The 25,737-nt window shown below is 54.9% G+C and overlaps 1 protein-coding gene across 1 annotated transcript in view; it reads right to left on the bottom strand.

The window, feature by feature from the left end:
* SHANK3 (SH3 and multiple ankyrin repeat domains 3) overlaps positions 1-25,737 on the bottom strand; it is a 178,581-nt gene that overhangs the window by 92,729 nt on the left and 60,115 nt on the right. Inside the window, exons 10-12 of the mRNA XM_039333377.1 lie at positions 18,840-19,149; positions 15,955-16,079; positions 1,745-2,098 (exon numbers count right to left, since the gene is read on the bottom strand). Of these exons, the coding sequence (XP_039189311.1) occupies positions 1,745-2,098; positions 15,955-16,079; positions 18,840-19,149 (789 nt within the window). The remainder of the gene's footprint in view (positions 1-1,744; positions 2,099-15,954; positions 16,080-18,839; positions 19,150-25,737) is intronic.

Here is a 25,737-nt window from a genome sequence, read left to right as displayed (position 1 = left end):
CTGCTTTGTACAAAGTTTGTTCTCTCCGCCCCTGCCAAGGTCTTGGCCCAAGTCTAGAACTTTCCCGGAGAGCCCACAGTGCCTGCAAGATACCAACCCCTGCATCTTGAACCCAAATGAACCCAGGGAGCCAAGAAGGAGCAAGAGCAGCGAGACGGACTCTGTTTGCGTGCAGAAGACAAATGAAACCACAGTGGCCGATCTGGGTGGACCTCACCAAAAGGTGCCCTTGCCTCACAGACGGCCAGCCAGAAATGCTCTTGGCCACTTTGGGCTTTGAGCCGTGCCGGACTCAAGACTCCGGTCGGCAGAGGGGTTCAGGTTGCCTCCAAGGGCCGGGGGCTTGCTTGGATGTTGGCCCAGTGGAGAGCGCATCAGGCAGGCTCCCTTCCTCTCGCAGAGGCCCCCATGCCCCACACCAAGACCCCCTTCTGGTTTTACAGGGGCCTCCGGATAGGACAACCACCGAAGGGGAGCTGCGGGAGCATCTTTGCAACACGACCTCCTGCCGCCTGCCCGCACAGCCAGCGCTGCAGGGATGAGTGGGCGCACCGATGCACCGGGTTCCAGAAGGTGCTGTGAGCACACAAGAGGCACCCACTGGGTGCAGCACAACCTGACCCGTCCGGTCTCCGTTTCTGACTGCTTGTGGGGAAGCCCCACCCCCAGTCAGCCCGGCCAGTTATCCGGGTTCAAGCTCCACTGCAGCCTGGGAGGGAGGGAGGGAGCCCAAAACCAAGCCAGCTCTGACCGTGGAAAGACCCAAGAACAGCAGCACAGTCAGCTGGCCAAGAGGGCACAGCTGCCCACATGGAAGCCCAGAGATCGAAGGAGAGAAATGCCCCCTGGAAGGGCAGGAAACGCACAATGTAGCTGAGGCTCCCAGGTGGAAGGGGCAAAGGGGAGAGGGAGGCTCTGCGCCTCTGCCTGGGTTCACGTCCATCCAGGTCTTTCTTCCCCTGGGGCCCAAGGCCTCTCCTGCAGCCCCAGAGGCTGTCCAGAGGCAACTCTGGACTCCTCCCCATCTGTTGCATGCGCACATGCCACACGCACATGTGTGTGCATGCACACAGAGGGGTCTCAGTTCCCCGGCCTGTTGGAAGGAGCTGGGAAACAGGCAACTGATCCCTGGCCTCAAGGTCTACCAGTGGGCAATTCACACATTACACATCTCCCTGGTCCCTCCTTGGTCAGGGCCATTTATATGCTGATTTGTCACGCTCAACCCAGCCAATCCAGAGAGATAACAGCTCTTCACACAACACACCTCGCCTGGTTACAGACTTAGCCAATGTTCTGGGTTTATTTCACAGGGCCAGCCGCACCCCAAGGCTAACCAAGATCAAAGCTAACCAAGGTTAGGATGTCCCCCCCAGGGCTTCCAGGGCCTTTTTCAGGACTAGATGAAGCCCCTTGGGCAAATTTGCCAACCGGCTGCCCTGGGACTGGAAGGGCAGCAAGGAAGCAGGGGCCCTCCCTCCAAGGCCAGAGGGGATCTCCCTTCCCCCCCAAAGAAGAAGAGGCTCAGATAGGGACCCCCCCAGGCCTTTTCTCTTGCCTCGGCTCATCCCAGGAAGGAAGCCCACTCGGAGACCCCCATCCCCACCCCAAACGCCCTTCCCCACCTTGGGAACACTGGCTCCCCCCCCGCCTCCCCCGGCCCAGCGCCCCACTCCTTCCCGGGGGACGGAGAGGAGGGGCGCGTCCCTCGCCCGCCCCCCACCCGATCCCCCTCCCGGCTCACCCTTGACGGCTTCTCCGCGGTTGAGCTGGATCTCGCCCTCGCCCTGCGGCGCGTGGCTCTTCACCGCGATGAACCGGCGGCCGGGCACGGCGCTGTACAGCTTCTTCTTGGGGCCCCGCAGCGGGGCCGGCGCGGCGTGCGGGGTGTGCTCCACGCCCGGCCCGGCGCCCGGCGCCCCCCCGGGCCCGCTGCCGCTCCCGCCGGGGCTGTAAACGAAGACATACGTTACGCTGCTGAGGCCGGGCCCGGGCGGCGGCGGCGGCCGGAGCACCATGGGCGCGGCGCGGGCGCTCCGGCGGGCCGGCCGGCCGGACGGCGAGGCGGGCGGGCGGGGGGCGCAAGTCGAGCGAGCCGCTGGGCGGGGGGGGGGGCGGCGGCAGCGGCGGTCTCTCCTGCGGCCCTCCGCCGGGCAGCTCAGGGCATGGCGGCCGGCCGGGGGGGCCGCAGCCGCCGCCGCCGGGAGCCGCACCCGCAGCCCGCGCCTGCTGGCCCGGCCGGGGCGCCGCCGGGGCGGTGGGGCTGCTGGGCACGGGCGCCGCAGCCGCGGCTGCCTCCGGCTCGGCCCGGCGCCCTCTCCGACGGCGGCGGCGGCAGCAGCGGCAGCGGCAGCGCCATGGCTCGGCCGCCGCTCCGGCCGTCCGCTCGGTTGGGGGGCTCAGGGGCCGCCCGCGGGACGATGCCGCCCGGCCCGGCTGCGCCGCCGCTCGCGCATGAGGGCGGCGGGTGACGCTCGCTCGGCCGCCGGCAGCCCCGGCCGCCTGGCTCGCCGGCTCCGGCTGCCTCCCCGGCCGCGGCTGCCTCCTCGGCTCGCCCGCCGCTCCTCCCCTCGGCTGGGCGGGGACCCACCCGGCCCTGCCCCCGCCGGCCCCGCGGACTCGGGCCGGCGGTGGGACGGAGGGGAGGGGCGCGCTCCGCCAAGAAGGCGACCGGCCTTTCCCCGGGCCAGGCAAGAGCCCGAAGGGGCGCCCCGGTCGGTCCGAGCCTCGGAGCTCCCCGCCGGGTTAGGCAACGGGGGCCCCTCGGGACAGCGCCCCTCCTGACCCCCGTCCCGTCCCGTCCCGAAGTGGTTCCCCTGCCTTTGCCCGCGGGGTTCGGCTCCTCAGCCTTGTCCCCTACAGCTGGCTTTCCTGGTGGCCTCCCATCCCGATTTGCCCAATTTCCCTTTTTTAAATGAGCCACCCAGCTGGGATCTACCCTTGACCAGGGAGGGGGCTCTCCCGATGCCCGAAGGAATGAAGGATGCGATGCTTATCAGGGTGACCTGGGACCCCCCCCCACCCATCCCACGATCTCTTGGGGCGGTACAGAAGGTCCGACAGTGCACGTTTTCCTCACAAGCCGTTTTCAAGCCCTGTGCAGGACCTGTCTGACCCCCCCCCGCCTCAAATGCCCCCTTGCAGTCCCAGAGCCCCCCTCCACAGCAGAGAACCCCAACGGACCGCCTGCTTTGCTGCCCAACACCCCAACACACAAGAGGGTGACAACAGCCCCCTTCCCTCCTTGCAAGCACAACCTCGCTCTCCCATCAGCACAAACCAGTGATCCCATTAAGCCCAGTCCATGCTGGGCCAGATTGGCTCATCTCCCCCACTAACAACCCCCCCCCAGCCCCCAAGCTGGCTTGGCTGTGCCAGGGGCAGCGAGTTCAAATCAGCCACCATCCTTCCAAGCAGCAACCACTAAAGGGGGGGAGGCAGAAAATGGGCTCAGGGCTTCCAGAAGCCTGGCCTGCCCCTCCCCTCCGTCCCAGACTGACCAGCTCTGGCCCTCATAGGCTCCAAGCAGAATATGCCTGAATTATTCTTGGCTGATCACTAATGCCAAAATCCCCCCTCCCCCCAAAAGACTCTCAGGTAATCTCACGCCCAGATCCCCCCCCCACTCAGGATGGGGCCCTGCTAAAAACAAGCGCTTTAAAAAGAGCAAAATGTCCCCCCTCCCTTGTCCATGGTGCACCGCTCTCGGAGTGCGAGCCAGGGGGAAGCTCATCCAAGGTTAATTTGGAGAGGAAGGGTGATTCTCCTGCAAGTGTGTGTGTGTGTCTTGACTTATCACCATTCATTTAGCCCGTATTTAAAATTCAAATATCACTAGACAAGTGACTCATGACTCAGTCCTCACACTTACGACCATTGCAGCGGGATAGAAATTCAGCTGCTTGGCCACCGGCAGGTGCCGTGTCCCCTGGTCATGTGATCGCCGTTTACGACCTTCCCAGCTGGCAATCGGGGAAGACGGATTCGCTTAATGACTGCCTGATTCACTTAACGACTGCAGTGATTCATTTACCAACCCTAGCAAAAAAGGTGGTAAAATCAGGACTGACTCACTCACTCGGTCAGCAGTGGAAATTCTGGTCACGGCTGTCGTCGTAAGTGGAGGACTATTGTCCTGGGAGCTTTGGCACCCCACGAAGTCACAATGTTGCCACAGCCGCAGGGCCTGACCCACTGGCCCATAATCCACGTCCCGCCAAGTGCAGAGTTTGGGGGAAAAGGCCCCTCAAAGGAAGAGAGGGAGGGTTGGGGTCCATGGGAAAGCCAAAGGCACTTAAGGGAGACCGTCCTGGGACCAAAGGACCTTTCCTCCACAGGAGGACAACGGAGGGACACACCCCTCTCAGGGTCAACACAACACAGCACAACCGCTCCCACAGGGACTACAACTCTCAATACTCTACTTACTGGGGAGTACAGGAGCTGTAGCAAAACAGCCGTAACATCTATTACTTATTATATACCTTTATAAAGTCACCCAACTCTGGATGGTGTACAGGTTAAAAACACAATTCAACAATAGGCCATTATTAACATTATTATTCTCTTTTAAGAACAGTGCTGGAGAGGACTCAGTCAATCGGAATAGGACTGGAAGGGACCTTGGAGGTCATCTAGTCCAACCCCCACTGCCCAAGGAGGAGACCCTGGACCATTCCGGACAAAGGGCTGTCCAGTCTCTTCTTAAAAGCCTCCAGCGATGGAGCAGCCACAACTTCTGGAGGCAGGCTGTTCCACTGGCTAATTGTTCTCACTGTCAGGCAATTCCTCCTTAATGCTCTGAATTTACTTGAGAGTCCCTCGGACTGCAAGGAGATCCAGTCAGTCGATCCTAAAGGAAATCCACCCCGACCGTCCTTTGGAAGGACAGATCCTGAAGCGGAAACACTTCGGCCACCCAAGGAGAAGAGGGGGCTCCTTGCAAAAGACCCCGATGCTGGGGAAGACGGGAGGCAAAGGGAGAAGCGGATGGCAGAGGAGGAGAGGGTTAGGTGGGTCTTTGACGCAAAGAAGGTGAACTTGGGCAGAGTCCGGGAGACGGGGGGGGGGGGGATGGGGGGGTGCCTGGCGTGCTCTGGACCGTGACTGCCTCTACTCTTCCCTGTGGCCTTCAAAATGTTCTTGTGAGCAATTCCTCCTCAACACAGACTTAAAGAGGGCTGCTGGCCAGCTATTTGCCCACAGAGTAGCAGTGGGCAAAGAGTTTGCCACAACAGTCCTTTGTGGCACGAGGCCTTCTGTCCACGAGGCCTGTTCTTGCTCCAGTGTCCTCCTGGATCTAGGTTCTCCGACGTGTCCAGCCCCTTTCCAGGAGCTGCACAAGCCGCTTCCTCTTGGCCAGATCGGTCAGCCGGACTTGAAGGGAGAAAGACAGGGCAGCCTGGAACGCAGTGCGCGTTCTCACAAGCATCTCTCAGAAAACAGGCTGGAAATGCTGTGGGGAGGTCAACCCGAAGGATGAAGAAGGCAGGTTTAGGCGGGTCAGATGGTCAAAATTGTCGTTGTGGCACGCTCTTGGTCCACGGGTTCTCAATCACTCCCAAGGGAGCCCTCAAGGCCGTAACTCTGCAAGCAGTTGTTAGAGCCTGGTGTTTCAGTGACCTTTAGGGGTGGGAAAACGACCTCTAGACCAGTGTTTCTCAACCTTGACCATTTTAAGGCATGTGGACTTCAACTCCCAGAATTCCACAGCCAGCAATGCTGGCTGTGGAATTCTGGGAGTTGAAGTCCACATGCCTTAAAATGGTCAAGGTTGAGAAACACTGCTCTAGATCAAGGATGTCATACCTAGAGGTGATAAAGTGCAAGAAAACGGATTGCCACTTAACTTTTTCCCAAAATGCCCTCCAGCAAAAGATGCATCTCTGCCCAAATCAGGGCTATGCTGGAAGTCCTTCCGGGCCCAGCAAACGTGTCCTGGCCCCAGGAGCCTCTTTGCACCGATGTCAGCGTTTGGAGTCCACCTCTTGAGATGAGGCCGTCTTGGGCACTTACAGATCACTTCTCCAATTTGTCTTCTGGAGACAAGGATGCTGCCGTTGGGCGAGACGGCGAGTTCCCCAGTTCTCCTCTCTCCTTTGGGAGTGACGGAACGGGCCTGCACTGGCTCAGCTCAAAGGCCCTGGGCATCTTCGAGGCGTCTTTGGGGATGTGGCTTTGGGTCAACGAGGGCGCTCCACTTTCTTCAGATTCCGGATGGGAGGAACACACCTGGATATGGGCAACCATCCCTCGGTCCACGTTTGTGAGTTTCATGGAAGTCACTCTGGGCCCCAAATGCCAGGTTAGATGAGCCCTTGGTCTTCTCCAACCTCAGAACTAAGAAGAATATCGGAGCTCAGGGTTGAACTGTGGGGTCCCTGGTGCTCTCTGAGCTTGGCTTTTGCAGATGTTTCATTACCCAACTAGGGAACGTCATCAGCGCTTGAAGGATGTGGAGTTTGGGGAGAGGAGGAGGAGGAGAAGGGTTGATCTGAGGGTGCTTTCTGAGCTTGGTTGTTTTCTTGCAGATGTTTCTTTACCCAACTAGGCAACATCATCAATACTAGTGGCTTGCCCAGCGGTGGGAGGGTTTTTGGTGGGTCCTTGATGAGGCTGTTGTTTAGTATGTGATTGTCGGTGTTGGTAGTTCCTTGAACCTCAGAGCTCTTCTCCCGAGTTGAAGCTCCTCAGCTCAAGATCGCGGCTGAGGAAGTGGCTACTGGGAGTGTTTGTGGAAGAGGAGGGAAACACCAGATAGACGCCAACAACCGGGATAGGGGTCTGCCGGTAGCTTGTCCCATAAATGGCAACACAGTCCAGGTGGCGGGAAGCCTGGGAAGGAACTGCACCAATTTCAGTTTCCATTCTCATGACCTCAGTAATAAACTGAAGGCTGGAAAAGCTTCTTGTCATTTCCAAGACTCTAAATTTACCCCAAGTGCCAACAAAGACTGTGTAATTCCTGCTTTCTGGGTCTTGCGTGAGGTGTGAGAAATCCCCAGGGTGGTGTGGAGTCTCCCAGTTCAGTGTCGGGAGAGATCTTCCGAACACAAGACGTGTACAAAGAGATGCCTTATTGGCGCCATTAAGCTGCAGACGAGCCTCGTGGAACAGGGTTACCATTTACCGAAACACTTACGGTATGTTTTTATATAACCGTATCTGTGCACATGGCGCCCGTTTTCATTTTAAAAACCAGTTCCCTCTTCATTTCAAAGATAACTTTGTGTGTTGTTTATCTTTTGCCGCTTGTTTGCTTTTGATGTTCGGATCATAATAGCAAAAAGAAAAGGTTGGAAAAAGTCAGAGGCCCCTTCTCCGCATGGAGGAATTTATTTGACAGGCCGGGGAGGAGAACAGGAGGCAAGATAAACGGGCCTCGTTGGGCACTTCAGAAACAAAAGCGGAGGAGAAAAAAAAAACGCTCTGAATTTTCAACAGCTTATTTCTGTTTCCAGCTGATAAGATGACGGACTTCATAAAGAGCCACTAATTGCGCAAATATTTAGATCAAGAAGCTCCCCTGGGAAGGTGGGCGTAACATGGGCACCAAGGGCAGACTCCCACAGGGGGGCTCCCCGCCCTGCACGGGTAAGAACATCCGTGTCAAGCCTACTACGCCTCCAGGTCCTTGACTTACAACTGTTTGTTGATCTGATTGAAAAAAGTGACGTATGACCATTTTCCCAACATCCCTGTGGTCACATGTAGAGGTGACACGAAAGCAGTCTTCCAATATTGGAGGGGCTCCCTCAAAGAAGAGGGGGTCCACCTATTCCCCAAAGCACCAGAGGGCAGGACAGGAAGCAACGGATGGAAACTCACCAAGGAGAGAAGCAACCTGGAACTAAGGAGAAATTTTCTGATAGAACAATTAATCAGTGGAACCACCTGCCTCCAGAAGCTGTGGGTGCCTCAGTACTGGAAGCTCTTAAAAAGAGACTGGACAGCCACTTGTCTGAAATGGTATATAGGGTTTCCTGTCTGAGCAGGGGGTTGGATTAGATGTCCTTCAAGGTCCCTTCCAGCTCTGTTATTCTGCATGTCGTGACTGGGGCACTGCAGCCCCTTTAACTTCAAAATGGTGTCGTAAATCTTTGGGGGGGGGGGCGGGTCTGTTGTAACTTTCAATGGCCGTTAAGTGACCGGTCATTGAATAAGGACTATCTGTACTCAGTATTTCATCTACTTGGTTTCCTTCACTTGCTGCGTTCAGCCCCGACCTTCATATCTGCTCAAAACATTCCATAATTCAACCCCAGCCTCTTCATCACACACTGTCTATGAAGCCACAAACCGACCATAAATATCCTTCCCCCACTTTTCCTCTGAGCTGCCGAGAGGCCTCCTCGTAACTCAAGGTCCCCGCCTACCCTTTCGGCGCACAAATGAGGTTTATGATGTGGCCACATCAAAGACGTTCGCTACTGAAGTTGCCACGCTGCAAAACAAAATCCGAAGACCGACAGACACACACACACACACACTACGGTGGAAACGTGGAACGTAACCAAGAAGAATACGGGACTCTCACACCATATCCTTAATTTCACCGGCTGGCAAAATAACGCTTAGGATCATGCAGTGCACACCTGGGGAAGGAAAAGGCAGATGTCTAAGCTGACTTTAGAAAAGGCCAGGGAACGGGAGACATTCATGGCTATTGATATTTGCTAAATCATTGAAACAGTCAAAGGATACCCAAAAGGAACCCATATCCACTTGGCCGATTTTACAAAGGCCTTCATTTGCCCTGACCATGTTAAAACGTGGAATATTCCGAGGAAAATGGGAATCCCAGAACTTCTCTTTGTCCTCGTGAGAAACCCACGCAGGACACAGGACAGGAGCCGAGGTGGCGCAGCAGTTAGAGTGCAGTACTGCAGGCCACTTTAGCTGACTGTGTTCAGCAGGTCAGCGGTTCAAATCTCACCGGCTCAAGGTTGACTCAGCCTTCCATCCTTCCGGGGTAGGTAAAATGAGGACCCAGATTGTTGGGGGCAATGTAAGTATATATATATATATATATATACACATACATTGCTTACTGGTGTACACCGCTTAGAGAGTGCTTGCACTTAAAGCGGTATATAAGTCTCATAAATAAATAAATAAATAAGCCAGCAGTCCTGAGGTCCGCAAAGGAGGGAGATGAGGCTGTGGATGCTCTCATTATTTCTTCGGTCTATATGCTGAGTATATATTAAGGGGAGCTGAGCCGGAAGGAGGTGAGTATGGTTTAAAACTGGAGGGAAAAAACATCAATAAACTGCGCTCTGCTGATGACGCTACCCGATGGCCGAAAATGCGAAGCCGGAGTTAGAAAATGAAGGCGCAAAGTGCAACAAAGGGCCCTGTTATACCTACAGCAAATGCTTAACCTCAGGGGCGACAGCCAGCCTTAGACTTGGCCATGAGGTCTTGGGCTGGAGCGTCTCTGCCCTAGGGGACACACCCTCCACGGACATTGGGGTAGAAACTGGGAGTTGGGGAGTTCTAGTCTTGCCTTGGGCACGAAGCCAGTGGGTGACCTCGGGCCAGTCACTTCCTCTCAGCCCTAGGAAGAAGGCAAGGGCAAACCGCTTCTGAAAAACCTTGCCGAGAAAAGTTCAAGGGCTTATCTGTGAAATCTCTAAGACTCGCCCCCCCCTGAATGGAAGGGGGGGGAGAACTCTCGGTGTAAAAGAAGAAAGAATCAGGAAATGTGCCACTGCCGGGCCCTGGTGGAGAGGAGTCCCCAAGGCCTGGAAAAGATCTTCAGATGCCACAATGTGTTCTAACCCCCAGAGATCAGAATTGGCCGAGCCGGGATCTTCCCTGCGATGCTCCACGGGTGCTGAAGAAGCAGGAGAGGAAGACTACAATAGACTTACAACAGTTCAATTTAGTGACCGTTCAAAGTTACAGTGGCGCTGAAAAAGGCGGCTGACGACTGTTTTTCGGCACTTACAATCCTTACAGCATCACGTGATCAAAATTCAGACGCTTGGCAACTGGCTGGTACTTATGAAAGTTGAAGACACGTGATCCCCTTCTGCGACCTTCTGACAAGCAGACTCAATGGGGGAAGCCAGGTTCACTTCACAACCGTGTGACTAACAACTGCAGTGATTCACTTAACAACAGTGGCAAGAAAAGCTGTCAAACAGAGCAAAGCTCACTTAAGAAATCTCTCGCTTAGAAATTCTGGGCTCAAGGATGGCCTGTAATTGAGGCCTCTGAACTCTGACCTTGAAGGGGATTCTGGGAACTGTCCAGGGTCTCCTCAGAAAACAGAACTAGCAGAAGGAGTTGGAAGGGACCTTGGAGGTCTTCTAGTCCAGCCCCCTGCTCAAGCAGGAGACCCTAGACCACTTCGGACCAATGGCTGCCCAGTCTCTTCTTAAAAACCTTCCCCTACTGGAGCAGCCGCAACTTCTGGTGGCAAGCGGTTCCACTGATTAATCGTTCTGTCCGTAAATTCCTCTTTAATTCCAGGTTGCTTCTCTCTCTGGTCAGTTTCCATCCGTTGCGTCTTGTCCTGCCTTCTGGTGCTTTGGAGAACAGCTTGGCCCCCTCTTCCTTGTGGAAGACCCCTCGGATATTGGAAGGCTGCCCTCATGTCCCCCCCCCCGTTCCTTCTCTTCGTTAGACCGGACACGCCCAATTCCTGCAACCGCTCCTCATGCGTTTCAGCCTCCAGAACTGTGATCATCTCTGTTGCTCTTCTCTGCCCTCTTTCCATGGTCTCAGCATCTTTCGAGGAGAGGCAGAAGCCCAAAGCTGGCCGACCAGGAACCTTCCACAAGCCGATCTTAATTTGATCCCGGCCTTCCACTCCTCAGCCCGCGGAGCCACTGGAATAGCAGGATAGCTGAACAGATGGCAATCAACGCAAGCACTCAAACAAGGGACATGTTGACAGCCCTTAATGAGCAAGCAAACGTACGTCAACACCGGGCTGATGAAGTACTTTTCCTGCCCGCCTGCCTGCAGAAAAAAGCATTTCAAGAGGTCTCCCGCTGCAGCCCGGCCTTGCCGGAGAGCAGAGCAATGTCAGCCTGCAACCCAGAGGAGGTGAAGCGAATGCCGGCCTGTTTCGATGCGTCATTGCTCTGGGTGGGGTGGGGGTCAGGAAGGAAAGGCAATATGGTTTTACAGCCCAGTCCTCAGTCTGTGGCCCCACAGGCTCTCTGCCCCATGGAGACAGCTGGGGGGGGGATCCCTCCATCTGGATCAAGCAGAATTAGCTGCCCTGCCTTCTCTGGGATAATCCAGATGTTTTCCCGCTGGATGGCTGGGATGAGGGTTAAGGGGGCTCAAAGACCATCTTCCCCAACCTAGTTTCCACCCTTCTCCCCAGCCAAGGTGACCAAGAGCAGCCTCATTTTACGACCTTCCTCACCACAGTTGTTAAGTGAATCACTGCAGTTGTTAAGTTAGGAACACGGTTGTTAGCTGAATCCAGCTTCCCCCCATTGGCTTTGCTTGTTGAGGACCACCTGCCTGTATATTTTAAAATAATCCCCAAAAGCAAAAGGCCAATGAAGCGACCGAGGCGGGGGGGGGGGGGCTGGAGGCAGGCAAGGGTCCCTGGGGGTTTCAGCCCTCCTGGGACGCCCCATTCTTGGCCCTGAGTTCGGTACCAGCACCAGAGCCCCCTCCTCCCCCCTGTGACCTTGGCAGGTCTTGAGGAGACCCATCTGGCACTTGGTCCCGTGCCCTGAGAACGGTCATTAAACAGGCGTTATTAAGTGCGGACAACCTGTATCTGTGTGTTTCTTTTCCCCTCTTCACATTTAGTCCTCTACTTACATAATAGATCACGAAGCACTGAAACATGCCGTATAAATATCGTTGTGTCAAAATAACATATTGTTTAAAAATGGAAAGTTGGAGCAATAAATGGTCCACATGACTAGACTTGACAGTACGTTAAAGTATTCATCGAGTTTTATATTAACATTTTATGGACGTAGGTTTAGTTTCTACAAATGTTACTTACTTATTCATCATCCTATATATCTTTTTCTAGGGCTTGCCCTTTATTGTACCTTCCTGTTGTTGCTGAAAGATATATAAATTAAATATATAGTATAAATGTATAATACATTTTTTAAAAAATCAGTGCCTAGAATGGCTTGTTGCACAGGTGCTCGTCTTCTTCCCAGGTCTCTGGTCCCCAAAACAGTCTCTGGTCTCCCCGATTAAGAGTCAGGCCACAGACCAGGGAGTCTGAACCAATTCAATTCAGAACAGAGCTGGAAGGGACCTTGGAGGTCTTCTAGTCCAACCCCCTGCTCAAGCAGGAGACCCTATACCATTCCGGACAAATGTTTGTCCAATCTCTTCTTAAAAATCTCCAGTGATGGAGCAGCCACAACTTCTGGTGGCCAGCTGTTCCACTGGTTAATGGTCCTCACTGAGGAAGTTTCTCCTTAGTTCCAGGTTGCTTCTCTCTTTGGTCAGCTTCCAACCGTTGTTTCTTGTCTTGCCCTCTGGGGCTTTGGAGAATAGCTTGACTCCCTCTTCTTTGGGGCAGCCCCTCAAATATTGGAATACTGCTATCGTGTCCCCCCTCGTCCTTCTCTTTGTTAGATTGGCCGTATCAAATTCCTGCAATTGTTCTTGATACGTTTTTGTCTCCAGGCCTCTAATCATGAGTTGCTCTTTGCATTTTTTCCAAAAACCACAATATCTTTTTGGTAATGTGGTGACCAAAACTGGATGCGGTATTCCAGCTGTGGCCTTACTAAGGCTTTGTAAAATGGTACTAATACTTTATCTGATTTTGATTCTATGCCTCTGTTTATACAATCAAGGATCGTATGAGCTTTTTTGGCTGCTGCCAGACATCGCTGGCTCCTGTTTAAATGATCGTCCACTAGGACTCCGAGGTCCCTCTCACAGTTACTGTTTTTGAGCCAGGTTTTGCCTGATCTGTACTTGTGCCTTTGGTTTTCCTGCCCAGGTGTAAAACTTTGCTTTTCTCATTGTTCAAGTCTATCAAGATCTTTTGGAATCCCGAGCTTGTCTTCTGGAGTGTTGGCTATTCCTGACAGTTTGGTGTCATCTGCAAATTTAATGAGTTCCCCTTCTCTTCCCTCATCCTAGTCATGTATGAAGGTATGTTCATAATTCCTGGTCTTCAACTAGATATGTTGAAGACCAGGAAAGTCCACCTTTGGCAATTTTAAGACCCGAGGTGGCGCAGCAGTTAGAGTGCAGTACTGCAGGCCACTTTAGCTGACTGTGTTCAGCAGGTCAGCGGTTCAAATCTCACCGGCTCAAGGTTGACTCAGCCTTCCATCCTTCCGGGGTAGGTAAAAGGAGGACCCAGATTGTTGGGGGCAATGTAAATATATATATACATTGCTTACTGGTGTACACCGCTTAGAGAGTGCTCGCACTTAAAGCGGTATATAAGTCTCATAAATAAATAAATAAACAAACTCCCAGAATTCTCCAGCCAACCCTGCTTAAAATCAGCCAGCCAAGTAATGCTTAAAACTACAGGAAAATGAGCAACAGATGGATTTTACCCGTCTCCTTCTGGATTGCTATACTGGTTTTGAGGCTACATCTTTCTCTCCTTCCTCCAGATGTGTCTGAGAATGCAGGCTGGGGATGATGGGAGATGGACTTCCCATTTCTCTAATTTGGGATCCTCCAGGTGTCTCTGAGCACGCAGGCTGGGGAGGATGAGAGATGGGCTTCCCTTTTCTCTAATCTGGTATCCTCCAGGTGTCTCTGAGCACGCGGGATGGGGATGATGGGAAGTCTGATTTAAATGGGGGAGTTTCATAGGGGGAAAACAGCCTCCTTCCTACAGGTGCAAACCTTCTCAAGAAGACCAAGAGCTGGGGGAAGAGTTGTCCACGCCAGCCCGGCCCACGAGTGTGACAGGGAGCGTCTCCCCCAAGCAACCCCCCCCCATTTCCTAGAGCTCCTCCTCGAGGCTGAAATGCCTTCCTCTCATTTTACAACTGGTGGGCCCAAAGTGGGTGAGAATCTGCCAGCCTTCCAAGCTGGCTGACGGCTCCGGGAGGATGAGCTGCCTGGGAGGATGCGGTTGCTAAGCGAGGGGGAATACAAGGCTCTGCATGGCATCATTCAGGATTGTGCAAGACACCCCTCCCAGCGGGGGGCCTCTGCGTGGCTCACGGGGGCGGGGGCTCCAATTCAGCCGCACCCCCAGCAGTGGCCAAACTCCGAGGACCCCACGCCGGCACCAGGGGGTGCGACTCCTCCCCAGCAGAGTAGCAGTATGGGCAGCCCTCAGCTGAGCTCAACATTTCTGTTGCTAACGGAGACCTGTGTTAATTCTGCCCCCTTTTACCACTTCTCGGGATACGGTCGTTAAGCAAATCTCTGCAGTTCTTGTTGGGAACACGGCCGTTAAGTGAATCTGGCTTCCAGCATTGGCTCTGCTTGTCGGAAAGTCGCCCAAGGGGATCACGTGACCCCGGGGGACCCTGCGGCCGTCATAAATGTGAGCCCATTGTGGAGCGTCTGAATTTGGATCGCGTGACCACGGGGGAGGCTGCAATGGTGCGAAAGTGTGAAAAACGATCACAAATCGCATTTTTCAGTGCTGTTGTCCCTTTGAATGGTCACTAAACAAATGGGTTGCTAAGCTGAGGTCTGCCTGTATCGGCACCACACACACAACTCCACCACAACCCCTTTGTGGGCCTCCCACAAGAAAGCCTCCCGCATTCCCACGACGTTCGACGTTCGCTCTCTTGGAGACCAAGAAGGCGTTTTTCAGACGTTTGTGAGGATGGCGTAGGGGAGAGCAGAGTTGAGGGTGCACCAATAAAGCACCAGGCAATCTGGGTTCCGCTCAATGTTTCCAAAGTGCTGCAGAGGCGCCTCTGACAGCCCCCGTCATCTGCGGGGAGAAATGGCCACGGAGAAGAACATCCATTAATTACCCAGCCTTGTCCCAGGCGCCCTTCCCCCTCACGGCCAGAATTAGAAACAGCACAAGATCAGAGGGAAGGGGGCAGCTGTGAAAACAAAGTAAGAGGCAGGCTCTGGAGAACCCCTCGGCCAGCCTGGCAAGGAGAACGGAATACCAGAGCCGGAAGGGGCCTTGGAGGTCTTCTAGTCCAACCCCCTGCTCAGGCAGGAGACCTTATACTAGATCAGACAAAGGGCTGTCCAGTCTCTTCTTAAAAACCTCCAGTGTTGGAGCATTCACCGCTTCTGTTCCACTTTTGGTTAACTGTCCTCCCTCTTAGGAAGTTTCTCCTTAATTCCAGGTTGCTTCTCTCTCTGCTTGATCAGTTTCCAACCATTGTTTCTTGTCTTTTGCCTTCTGCTGCTTTGGAAGATAGGTTGACCCCCTCTTCTTTGTAGAAGACCCTCAAATATCTGCTCTCATGTCAGCCCTGGTCCTTCTCTTCATTAGACTGAACAGACCCAGTTCCTGCATCCGTTCTTCGTATGTTTTAGCCTCCGGTCCCCCAATCATCTTTGCTGCTCTTCTCTGCACTCTTCAGGACTTTAGTTGAAGGAGCAGAATAAAATTTTACAGCGACCAGGGAAAGTTCTTTCACTATCTCAAAGTGCCCTCTCGCATCAGCACCATCAAGCGCCTCTCCAGAATCCAATGGCTTCCACATCTGGACCTGGACATGCCAGAGACCAGCTGCTGCTCCCCCCACCTGACATAGCCCCTACTAACTTCCCCCCCCCCAATATGGGACTGGCCCCACCAGTTGCCCCCCCTTCCTGGGCCTGGCCAATGTGGCAAATGAAAGGTTGACGGAGGAGCCATTAGCAAGAAGCGTGACCAACATGTGGCACGCATGTCAACTCCAGTTAGGGAATGCTCCTTTTCCCTTTTCTGATTTCATGCCTTTAATTTATTCGTCTCATTTTTGCTTATTTCTTGTTGTTACTTTCGTAACATCACAGCCACTTAGAGCCGGATGACCGAAGCCACCAAATGACAATCGAAATGACACACGTCATTGTGGAGAGGGTTGTCTGAACAAAGGACAGTGGTCAGCTTGAAATGCTCTCCTCGGGAAGTTTTGAAGGTCCGTGTCGCTCCTGGTGGGATGGGGGCAGGAAAGTCGTCCTGTTCCCTGGAAGAAGAGACACCCCAGACAGAGGGGGGGCAAACACCTTCAGCCTTCCTTGCTTCTTCTAGGACCCAAAGGAAGGTGTTCCTGCTCCAGGTCCACAGAGAGTCTGTGTCTAGTCTGGGGCAGAGAAGGACCGGGGGGACAGGAGAGCAGCCTTCCAGTGCTTGAGGGGCTGCCTCAAAGAAGAGGGGGTCACCCTATTCTCCAAAGCACCTGTAGGCAGGACGAGAAAGAATGGATGGAAACTGATCAAGGAGAGAAGCAACCTGGAATTAAGGAGGAATTTCCTAACAGTGAGGACAATTAACCAGTGGAACCGCTTGCCACCAGAAGTTGTGGCTGCTCCATCACTGAAGGTGATTCGAAGACATTCGACAGCTATTTGTCCAGAATACTTGAGCAGGGGGGGGGTGGACTAGAAGACCTCCAAGGTCCCTTCCAACTGGGTTATTCAGTTACGGTTGTAAGTCAAGGACCTCTGTTGGAACAGCCTCCCCTGAGACCCAGACGGGCTTGACCCTGCGCGCTTTCCATGAGGTCTTGAAGTCCCAGCTTCTCCCTCCGGTGCTGGCAGAGGCCGAGCTGGACGGTTGGACTGGATTGCGGCTCAGTTTTGCCGTGCCTTTGCTTTGACGTTTTGTGCGGTGTGTTCCCCAGATCACAAGACAGACCCGGCTAAACACGGTATGCAAATCCATTCAGTCCATCCGTCTACACCAGTGGTTCTCAACCTGTGGGTCGGGACCCCATTTGGGGTCAAATGACCATTTCACGGGGGTTGCCAAACAACGCAGTCCGCCATTTTTTCTCCCCTTTTCCTTAGACTCTCTTGAATAGAGTCTAATTCTATTGGCTTTCCAAAGCCAATAGGAATTGTCCAGGCTGTCTCTGCCCTGCTGAGCCCGCCAAAAGTCCCATTCTGCAAACGGTGCTGCACCAGTTGAGTAGTCCTCGACTTACGACCGGTTGAGTAGTCCTCGACTTACGACCGGTTGGGGGTCACGGCCTTAAAAAGGTTGAGAACCACTGGTCTACACACAGCCAAAACAAACAACCCAACAGAAACACAGCCCAGGCACCCCCACCTGCTTACAAAAGCCAGACCTTCGGAAGGCAGAAGCCCCAAACGCAGCCTTCAAACCCGCCAGGTCTCTTCCCACCCAGCGCAGACCCAGGAGAGCCTCAGCCGCCTCGTCTGAGCACTTATTGGATCCCTGCAGGTGGAGCTGGCTTGATCTGTTTTCAGCCCACGCGCCCCCCCACCCCCACCCCCACCCCGTTCTCCTTCTCTGTGGACCAGCTGGCACAAGGGAGGCCCCAGTTCCCTTCTCTTGCATGTCTCCAGCAGGGCTGAGGCTCTGTTGGCCAAGCCGGAGAGCAGTGGCGGGAAGAACGAGGGGGCTGGAGGGAGGGAAGATGGGAGCCAGGACTAGGTAAGATTCCCAAAACTTCAAACTTCTGGTTACGGGAGATGCCCAGATTGGTGGCTTGTGGCTTAAATGCAAACCAAGGTCGACTATTGTCTCTAGCTACCTCCACCCAGCCAGCAAACCACCTGTGGGTGGATGACGTTTGAGGAGAGAAAAGAAGTCAGGAACAGGGCGAGAAAGTTTCCAGAAGAGCGCAAGACTTCTCTTTGCTCCTCAAGGCTCAGGCAGGCCTCCCTCCTTCCTCCCACACAGAACGGCAAGGCCCCTCTTCCCCCACAAACCACCCAAGTTTTAACCAACCAGCCAGGATCAAACCCACACACCAGTGCACCAAGAAAGGGACTCTTGTGCTCAAGTCCAAGCGTCCCCAGGACGTGGCACCCCTCGGGTTGATGGCGGGGTCCCTGCTTCTGGCTGCACAGTTCAGAAGTTATGGCAGTGTTTCCCAAACTTGACCATTTTAAGGCATGAGGACTTCAACTCCCAGAATTCCACAGCCAGCAACGCTGGCTATGGAATTCTGGGAGTTGAAGTCCACATGCCTTAAAATGGTCAAGTTTGGGAAACACTGATTATGGGAACAGTCCTCCCCCCACACCCACACCGGGGTCAAAGAGAGGGGAAACTTCTTGGCTCAAAGCTTCCCTCCTTCCTGTGTCGAACCAGGGACAAAGAATCCCGGTCACAGCTGTGAGACGGTCAGTCAGAGCCCGTGTGGTGTGGTGGTGAAGGTGCTGGCCTAGAAACCGGGAGTTGCACCTTAGGCATGAAAGCCGGCCGGGTGACTTTTGGCCAATCACTAGGAGATTGATTCTGAGTTCCAGTCCCGCTTCAGGTATGAAAACTGCCTGGCTGACTTCGGGCCAACCACCGGGAGACGGCGAGTTCTAGTCCCGCCTTAAGCTGGCTAGGCACTTTGGGCCAATCCCCAGGAGACGGTGACTTCTAGTCACAGCTTAGGCATGAAAGCCAGCGGGGTGATTTTGGGCCAATCACCAGGAAGTGGTGAGTTCTAGTCCCGCCTTCACCATGAAAGCGGGTCTTTCTCTCACAACAACCTACTCCACAGGGTTGTTGTGTATAGATATCTTTCGCAGCCTGGAGTTACTTATAAAGGCGGATAAAACAATCACATGAATAAAGATCAACTTCATCAATAGGACAGCCAAGGGGGCCTCGGGAAGCTGCGCAAAGCGGGAGCGCGCAAGTCTTCCAGGCGGCACCGACGCCTCCCGGGGCTCCGGTCCCGGCCCCCCACCCCTCCCCCGCCCCAGGTGCGGCTGCCCCCGCCCCGCCCCCTGCCCCCCCCGCCCCCCGGGGCGCTGCTCACCTGGCCCTGGCGCGGCCGCTCCTGCGCAGGGAGGGCGCCTCGGCCTCCCGCTCCTCCCGCACGCGCTGCAGCGACGGGGAGCGGCTGGGGGCGCCGCGGGGCCCGGCCTCGCCCGCCGCCTCCCGCATCTGGGCCAGCAGCTGCGGGGGGAGGCCGCGGAGCGAGGGCGCCGGCGAGCAGGGCGGGCGGCTCTCCGCCTTCAGGTTGTTGTCGCTGGCCGAGCGCTGGAGCAGGCGCGGGGAGGCGAGGCCGGCCGCCGCCCCCCCCAGCCGCCGCCGCTTGGTGTAGCTCGGGGTCTCGCGGAAAGGCACTGCGGGGGAGAGAGGGAGGGAGGGAGGGGGGGAGAGAGAAGGAGGGAGGCGCGGTTAGCACGGCCGGACCGCCGCCCACCACCGCGCGCCCCGGCGAACTTCCCGGCGCTCCGAGGCGCTTTGGCTGAAGGCGGGAAGGGAAGCGGCCCGTGCAGGACGGGGGTCTCCGTTTCCCCGGAAAAGGCCGCCCCGGCTGCCCAGCTGTCCGGAACGGGCGGGAAAGACCGCCCGCGTTGCCTTCTGCATTTCGCGTCTGGCGTCTCGTGCAATATATGTTAACATCTGTTCGGATCTTTTTTTTTTTTTTTTTTTTAAACCCATTAACACGGATGTAAAAAGATCTCCGTGCCTGGAATTGGGACGGGATCCAGCAGGGATTCCTCCTCCGGCGCAGAAGGGGGGGGGGCTTGGGGGAGGGAGGGGGGTTGCCAGAAGCTGGGCTCGGCTCTCCCCCCGGGAAACAGCCCAGCAGCCGCCCCCCCAGATGAACCGTCCCCCGCCGACCTGCCCGCCCCAGAAGGAAGAGGCCGAAAGGCACGTGAGGATGGCGTGACGCGGGGACGCCTCCCGTTTCTCACCTGGAGGCGCCTCCGGGAATGTCCCAGGTGGCGGGACCGCTTCCTGGGACCCCCTCCGCGCCCCCGCTTAAGACAGCCGGCAGCCCAGTTGCCTCGCAAGGGAGGGGCCGGGGTGGGAAACCGGGGGTCCTAAAGCAGCGTCCCCCAACTTTTGGGCACCAGGGACCGGGGCCGCGGAGAGAGGTTTTTCTGCGGACCTGGGTGTGTGTGTGCTTGTTCCGCCTGCTGCCTGCATCCCGCGGATGGGGCTTCGCTTGTTTGTGCGGCCCGGTTGCTGGCAAGGGGGTTGGGGACCCCTGTCCTAAAGGGATGGCCCTGTTTTATGTCTGCTCCAGAGAAGCAGCGCGGCTGACTTTCTAATCGCCTAAAGTCCCCGCTGGCTTGTGTCGACAAACACCCGGAGCCCCTTTGGCTCGTGGGGAGGCGTTTCGGTTGCCCTTGGCTCCCTTTTAACCACCCCCCCCCCAGTCTTCCGACTGTGGGGAGTGCCCAAAACACAGCCAACTTTTTAAAAGGAGATTTCTTCAACTCTTTATGCTGGCTGTGGAATTCTGGGAGTTGAAGTCCACATGCCTTAAAATTGTCAAGGTTGAGAAACACTGCTTTAAAGGTTCTTAAGAAAAGACTGGACAGCCAATCTCCTGCTTGAGCAGGGGGTTGGACTAGAAGACCTCTGATGCCCCTTCCAACTCTTATTATTCTTGCCCGCCTGTATGCTGACCTCAAACTGGGATTCAAAGTGACAGAAACCCTGGTCTGTTTAGTGGTGAGGTGGGCTGGGGTGGACCCAATGCCTCAAATATAAGATTCCTGCTTTGGGGGGGCTTCAGAGACATCATGGATTGGATTGGGCCCAAATTGGGGGCCAAAGTTTTCATAGCAGCCCCCTGAAACTCCTGCTCTGTCAGCTCCCTGGACAGGTGGACTCCCTGAATCCTTTTTTTTCTTACAGGAAGAAATGTGCCCTCAGAACTGAGAAAGGGGCTACAAAGAGTGACTTCCAGTGGCAAGGAGTTCCACAGTGGACCAGGGATATGGCTACATGTCAGCGACTCCAGATCTAAAGAAACTGAGAAACTAGTAGAAGGGAGGGGGTCTTGGTGCTCTCTGAGCTTGGATTTTTTCTTGCAGATGTTTCACGACCAAACTAGGTAACGTCATTAGTGCTAGTAAGCAATGGATTTTTTTCCCCTCACTTTTTATTGTATATTAACCTCACTCCTTACTAGCACTGACGGCGTTGCCTAGTTTGGTCATGAAACGTCTGCAAGAAAAAATCCAAGCCCAGCAAGCGCAGAGGGCTCCAAGCAGGCTTCATTTCAACCCTCAGCTACAAATATTCTCCTTTATTGCCCTAGATCAGTGTTTCCCAAACTTGACAATTTTAAGGCATGAGGACTTCAACTCCCAGAATTCCACAGCCAGCAACGCTGGCTGTGGAATTCTGGGAGTTGAAGTCCACATGCCTTAAAATTGTCAAGTTTGGGAAACACTGCCCTAGATAGAAGTGGGCTACAAATTACAGCAGTGGTGTGAACGTCCAGAAAATATCGGTATTTAAATGCGACAGCTGCCATTACTCTAGCTTTAATTTTTTGCAGCTTCTGTGTGCAATTCTATGCCGCATCTGGGACCTCCACGCCCAGCATCCTGCGCCCTCCTGGCAGAGGCTGCTGGGAGCTGTGGTTCAGCAGCCTCTCACGGGGCATGACTTTACAGGCAGTCCTCGGCTTACGGACACAACTGAGCCAAGATTTCTGTTGCTAAGCGAGACATTCGTTAAGTGAGTTTTGCCCCATTTTTACGACTGTTCTCGCCCCAGTGAATCACTGCAGATGTTAACTTAGTCACACGGTCGTTAAGCGAATCCGGCTTCCCCCACTGACTTTGCTTGTCAGGAGGTCACAAAAGAGGACCGCATGACCCCTCCGGGACCCGCTGCGACCGTCATAAACACGAGTCGGTTGCCAAGGGCTCAAATTTTGATCACGTGACCCTGGGGATGCTGCAACGGTCGCAAGTGTGAAAAACGGTTGTAAGTTAGGTTTTTTCCAATGCCGTTGTAACTTTGAATGGTCAATAAATGAGATGTCACTAAGTCGAGGACTGCCTGTACTGCACGAAAAAAAAAAAAAAAAAGACCAGGGGCACTTTGCACATCCGATGCAACACACAACACACAAAAGAGGCCGTGCTGGTGCTGCTTTGGTCACTGCTGTGCCCCCCCTCCCCGGGGTCCCCTCTGGAGAGGATGAGGGGCTCCCCCCCCAGGGAAACCGAAGGGGCTGAAAATGGCTCATTCCAACAGGTGCAGCCCGGCCCTGACCTTCCCCCCTCCTCCGGCTGCTCCACCTGGCTGCTTTAATCCCCCCCAGCCTGCAAGAAAACCCCGTGGAGGCTGCTTGCCCTCTTCCTGTTGGAGAGGACCACGTTCCTCCCGGCATTAACAAGCAGCATCGGTTTATTTGCTCGCTCCTGGGCGGCTCCCATCGCAAATGAATGTCAGCCGTGCAGGCGCCCGATGGGGAAAGGAGGGAGATTAAATCCATCAATTATAATAGCACCAGGCAGAGCAAACCGTCCTCTTAACTACTCATCCATTGTCCCACCCAACGGAAGAACAGAAGGATGGGCGCTCTCCATAAAAGCCTTTGTCTCCCGCAAGGAGGGAACAGGCGCCCTTCCTTACAGCCCGCGCGCGCGCGCGCGCGTGTGTGTGTGTGTGTGTGTGTGTGTGTGTGTGTGTGTTTCCTGACACAGATGGGGTGCCATCTCAAAGGAGAGATGTCCGTGGAGATGCCCCATCGTCCAGGCCAGGCTTGTCCCAAAGGTGCTTTTTCCGAAAGGCAACTGGACTTTCTTGTGTGTTTGTTTTTTCTCCTCTTGAAAACGTTTCGCTTCTCATCCAGGAAGCTTCTTCAGTTCTTCTTCTTCAGTTCAGAACCGAAGCAGCTTCTTAGATGGGAAGCGAAACGTTTTCAAGAGGAAAACAACAAAACCCCGTCCAGTTGCCTTTTGGAAAAAGCAGCTTTGGGGTCTCGGAGGAGCGAGGGGCTCCACCTTGCCCAGACTGAGTGGACGGGACTCCTTCTCGCCCCTCACCTGCATGGCATCTTTGGCTCAAGAGGGCGGGGGGTGGTGGTGGCCGGCATCGCCCAAGCACAGAGGGGGCCCTGTGGGAGTGGGCGCCCTTTCTCCGGGCTGCCTGGAGATGATCAGCCCAGTGCGGGGGGGCCTTTAGAGAGAGTCTTTCTCCCATCCTCCTCCTGGGAGTAGGTGGCCCTCCATCTTCTCCCAGGAGGAGAAGAATTACTGCCAAATTGGGGCTCCTCCCAACCTCCAGAGGCCATGGTGGATGGATGGTATCAAACGCAGCTGAGAAATGAGACCCCCCCCCTCCCAGGGCTGAATCTACCCATCTGAGACCTACCAGCCATTCATTTTGGCACTGGTCTTCCAAACAGCTTTGAATATCATGGGTTGTGGCTAATTTTAGTTGTCTTTTGTGGGTTTAATAGCTGCCCAGAATCATGGGCTGGCATATGAAAAGGAAGGGAGGAAAGAAAAGAGGGAGGAAAGAAGGAAGGAAGGGAGAAGGGAGAAAGAAGGTAAGGAAAGAAAAGGGAAGGAAAGAAAAGGGAAGGGAAGGAAAGGACAGGGAAGGAGGAAGGGAAGGGGAGGTCTTTGGAGCACTCCTTGAGCTGGATCCAGATTGAAATGGATCCTAGATAATCCATCTGGAGATCAGGTCATTCTTACTATTTCAAACTCTCTCATTTCCCTTCCCCATATTTTAAACCGTTGCACAGCGCTGGGTTCTGCCTGTCCTTAATGGCCATCATTGATTTCAGATGTACTGTTAATCCTGATAGCCACCAATTATATCCACGTCCCCTCATGGTTGTTTGTATGATTGGTTACGCTTTAATTAACCATCTCGCCCAGAAATGACAGCAAGATTTTCTCCCTTAATTGGTTTCTCTGCCTTTTGGGCTCCCTGGGAGAAGCGTCTGCCCAAAGCCGGGCGAGAACAGCCACCCTGCTCTCCGCTGTGGGAGCCTTTGGGGGAATTTCCTTGGAGGCAAAGAGGGGTGGAGGGAGGAAGGACTGAAGGCCCCCCCAGGCCATAAACCATGGCAGCCTCAGGGAAGGAGGTTATTTATTTATTTGATTTCTGTAACCTCCCCCCCCCATCTCAGCAAACGACTCTGGGCGGCTCACAATTCAGAAACATGTTCCAATTAAAATCTTAAAGGCGTTTTAAAAATAAAAACCATTAAAACTCCACAAAAACGTTAAAATGCCTGATTTGAGCACATCTCAAGCAAGAGACCTGGCCTGTTAGGAAGGCAGCAGGGAGGTGGAGATGGGGTGGGGGTCTTGGCACATGGGGTATCCCAGGCTGGGGAGCCTCATCGGGTCTTTAAAGCTTTATGGAAGGCTAACGGGGTGGGGGCCATTCATGGGGGGGCCCAGAATCAGTCTGTGAAAACCCAGAGGGCACCGCAGGAGAGTTTTCGGCACTTGGCAAGAGATGGGACTAGATGATCTCCATGGAACCTTCCTGCCTGTCCATTCTCTGATTATTTGACTCTTCACTCTGCATTGGTCTCCCCAGCCACCCCCCCAGGCTTTTCTCTGGCCCTGGGAGACGAAAGGGGTCCAGAAGCCCCTTCCTTTCCCTTTCCCTGGAGCCCCCTCCCCTCAGCAGATCCCTGCCTGTCGGGGGCTCCGGGGCTCCTGGCATCTCCAAAGGGCGGGGAGAGGCATTGCCCTTGTTCCTTTGGGACCCCCAAAGTGGACCCCCGGACCCTGCCAGCTGTAGCACCGTGAAGCCCTCCTGTCTTAACCTGGGCACTTTCTCCTGAGTCCTTGAAAGCCTCTTTTTAAGCAGAGAGCGGTCACTCGTCCGGCATGGGAGGGCCTCCTGGTCATTCTGTCCTTTCGGAAGCCGATGCCAGGCTGGGCAGCCCTGCTGTTTTCAGAGCCTCTGTCGATCCCGACGCGTTCCGAACGGAATCCTCTTTCAAAGGGAGCCCCAAAGCCAGAGAAACCAATTAAGGAAGAAAACCTGGCTGTCATTTCTGGGCAACGGCAGTTAATTAAACTGTAACGAATCGTACAATTACACACACCGTGCGGGGACATCAATATAATTGGTTCCTCTCAATACACCGCCTCCTGGCTGCGATCTCGGGATCAGCCGGGCGGCTGCACCCCCAAATCTGGCAGCCCTTCCCTTTTCCGGCGGGACTTTTTAATTTTTGAGTGATTCCGTCAGCCGTCCCTAAGCGAAGGGGCTGATTCCGTGCCCAGCGCTCCAGAACGACTGCGACAAGAATTTGCAGCCGTGCCACGGAGGGGGCTTAGGCCGAAACGACTGGCGTGCCCTCCAGGTGCAACCTGCGTGTCTCTTCCCACCCGGATCGCCTGGCGTGGGCACCCGCGAGGGGCAGGAAGAAGACCAGGGCCAGCCAGCCAACACTCTGGCAGAAGCCAAGTCCCTGGGCCTGGACTGGCCCAAATGCCGGAGGCCTTGGCGCCCTGGTGGTGCAGTGGTTAGAGTGCAGTACTGCAGGCTGACTCACTGCCCACTGCCAGGTGTTCGATCCTGACCGGCTCAAAGTTGACTCAGCCCTCCGTCCTTCTGAGGTGGGTAAAATGAGGACCCAGATTGATGGGGGGGGGGGCGGGGAAGAAGCTGACTCTGTAAACCGCTTAGAGAGGGCTGTCAAGCACTGTGGGGCAGTATAGAAGTCTAAGTGCTCTTGCTAAGCGCGAAGGAAGGAAGGAAGGAAGGAAGGAAGGAAGGAAGGAAGGAAGGAAGGAAGGAAGGAAGGAAGGAAGGAAGGAAGGAAGGAAGGATGGATGCTGGGAGAAAGGGAGGGACCCCCTGTGCTACAGCTACCTGCTGAGCCCCCTGCCCTTGAGACTCCCGGGAGGGGCCCTCATCCTTCCTGGCGGGACTCCAGGGGTTGCCACCCCAGTTTCTCAGTGCTACAGAAAGCC

Source organism: Crotalus tigris, unplaced genomic scaffold (genome assembly GCF_016545835.1).
Source record: "Crotalus tigris isolate CLP2741 ecotype Arizona unplaced genomic scaffold, ASM1654583v1 scf7180000024475.591531, whole genome shotgun sequence".
Lineage (NCBI taxonomy): Eukaryota > Metazoa > Chordata > Lepidosauria > Squamata > Viperidae > Crotalus > Crotalus tigris.
Note: the sequence above shows the minus strand (reverse complement) of the source record. Positions and strands in the feature narration are given on the sequence as shown.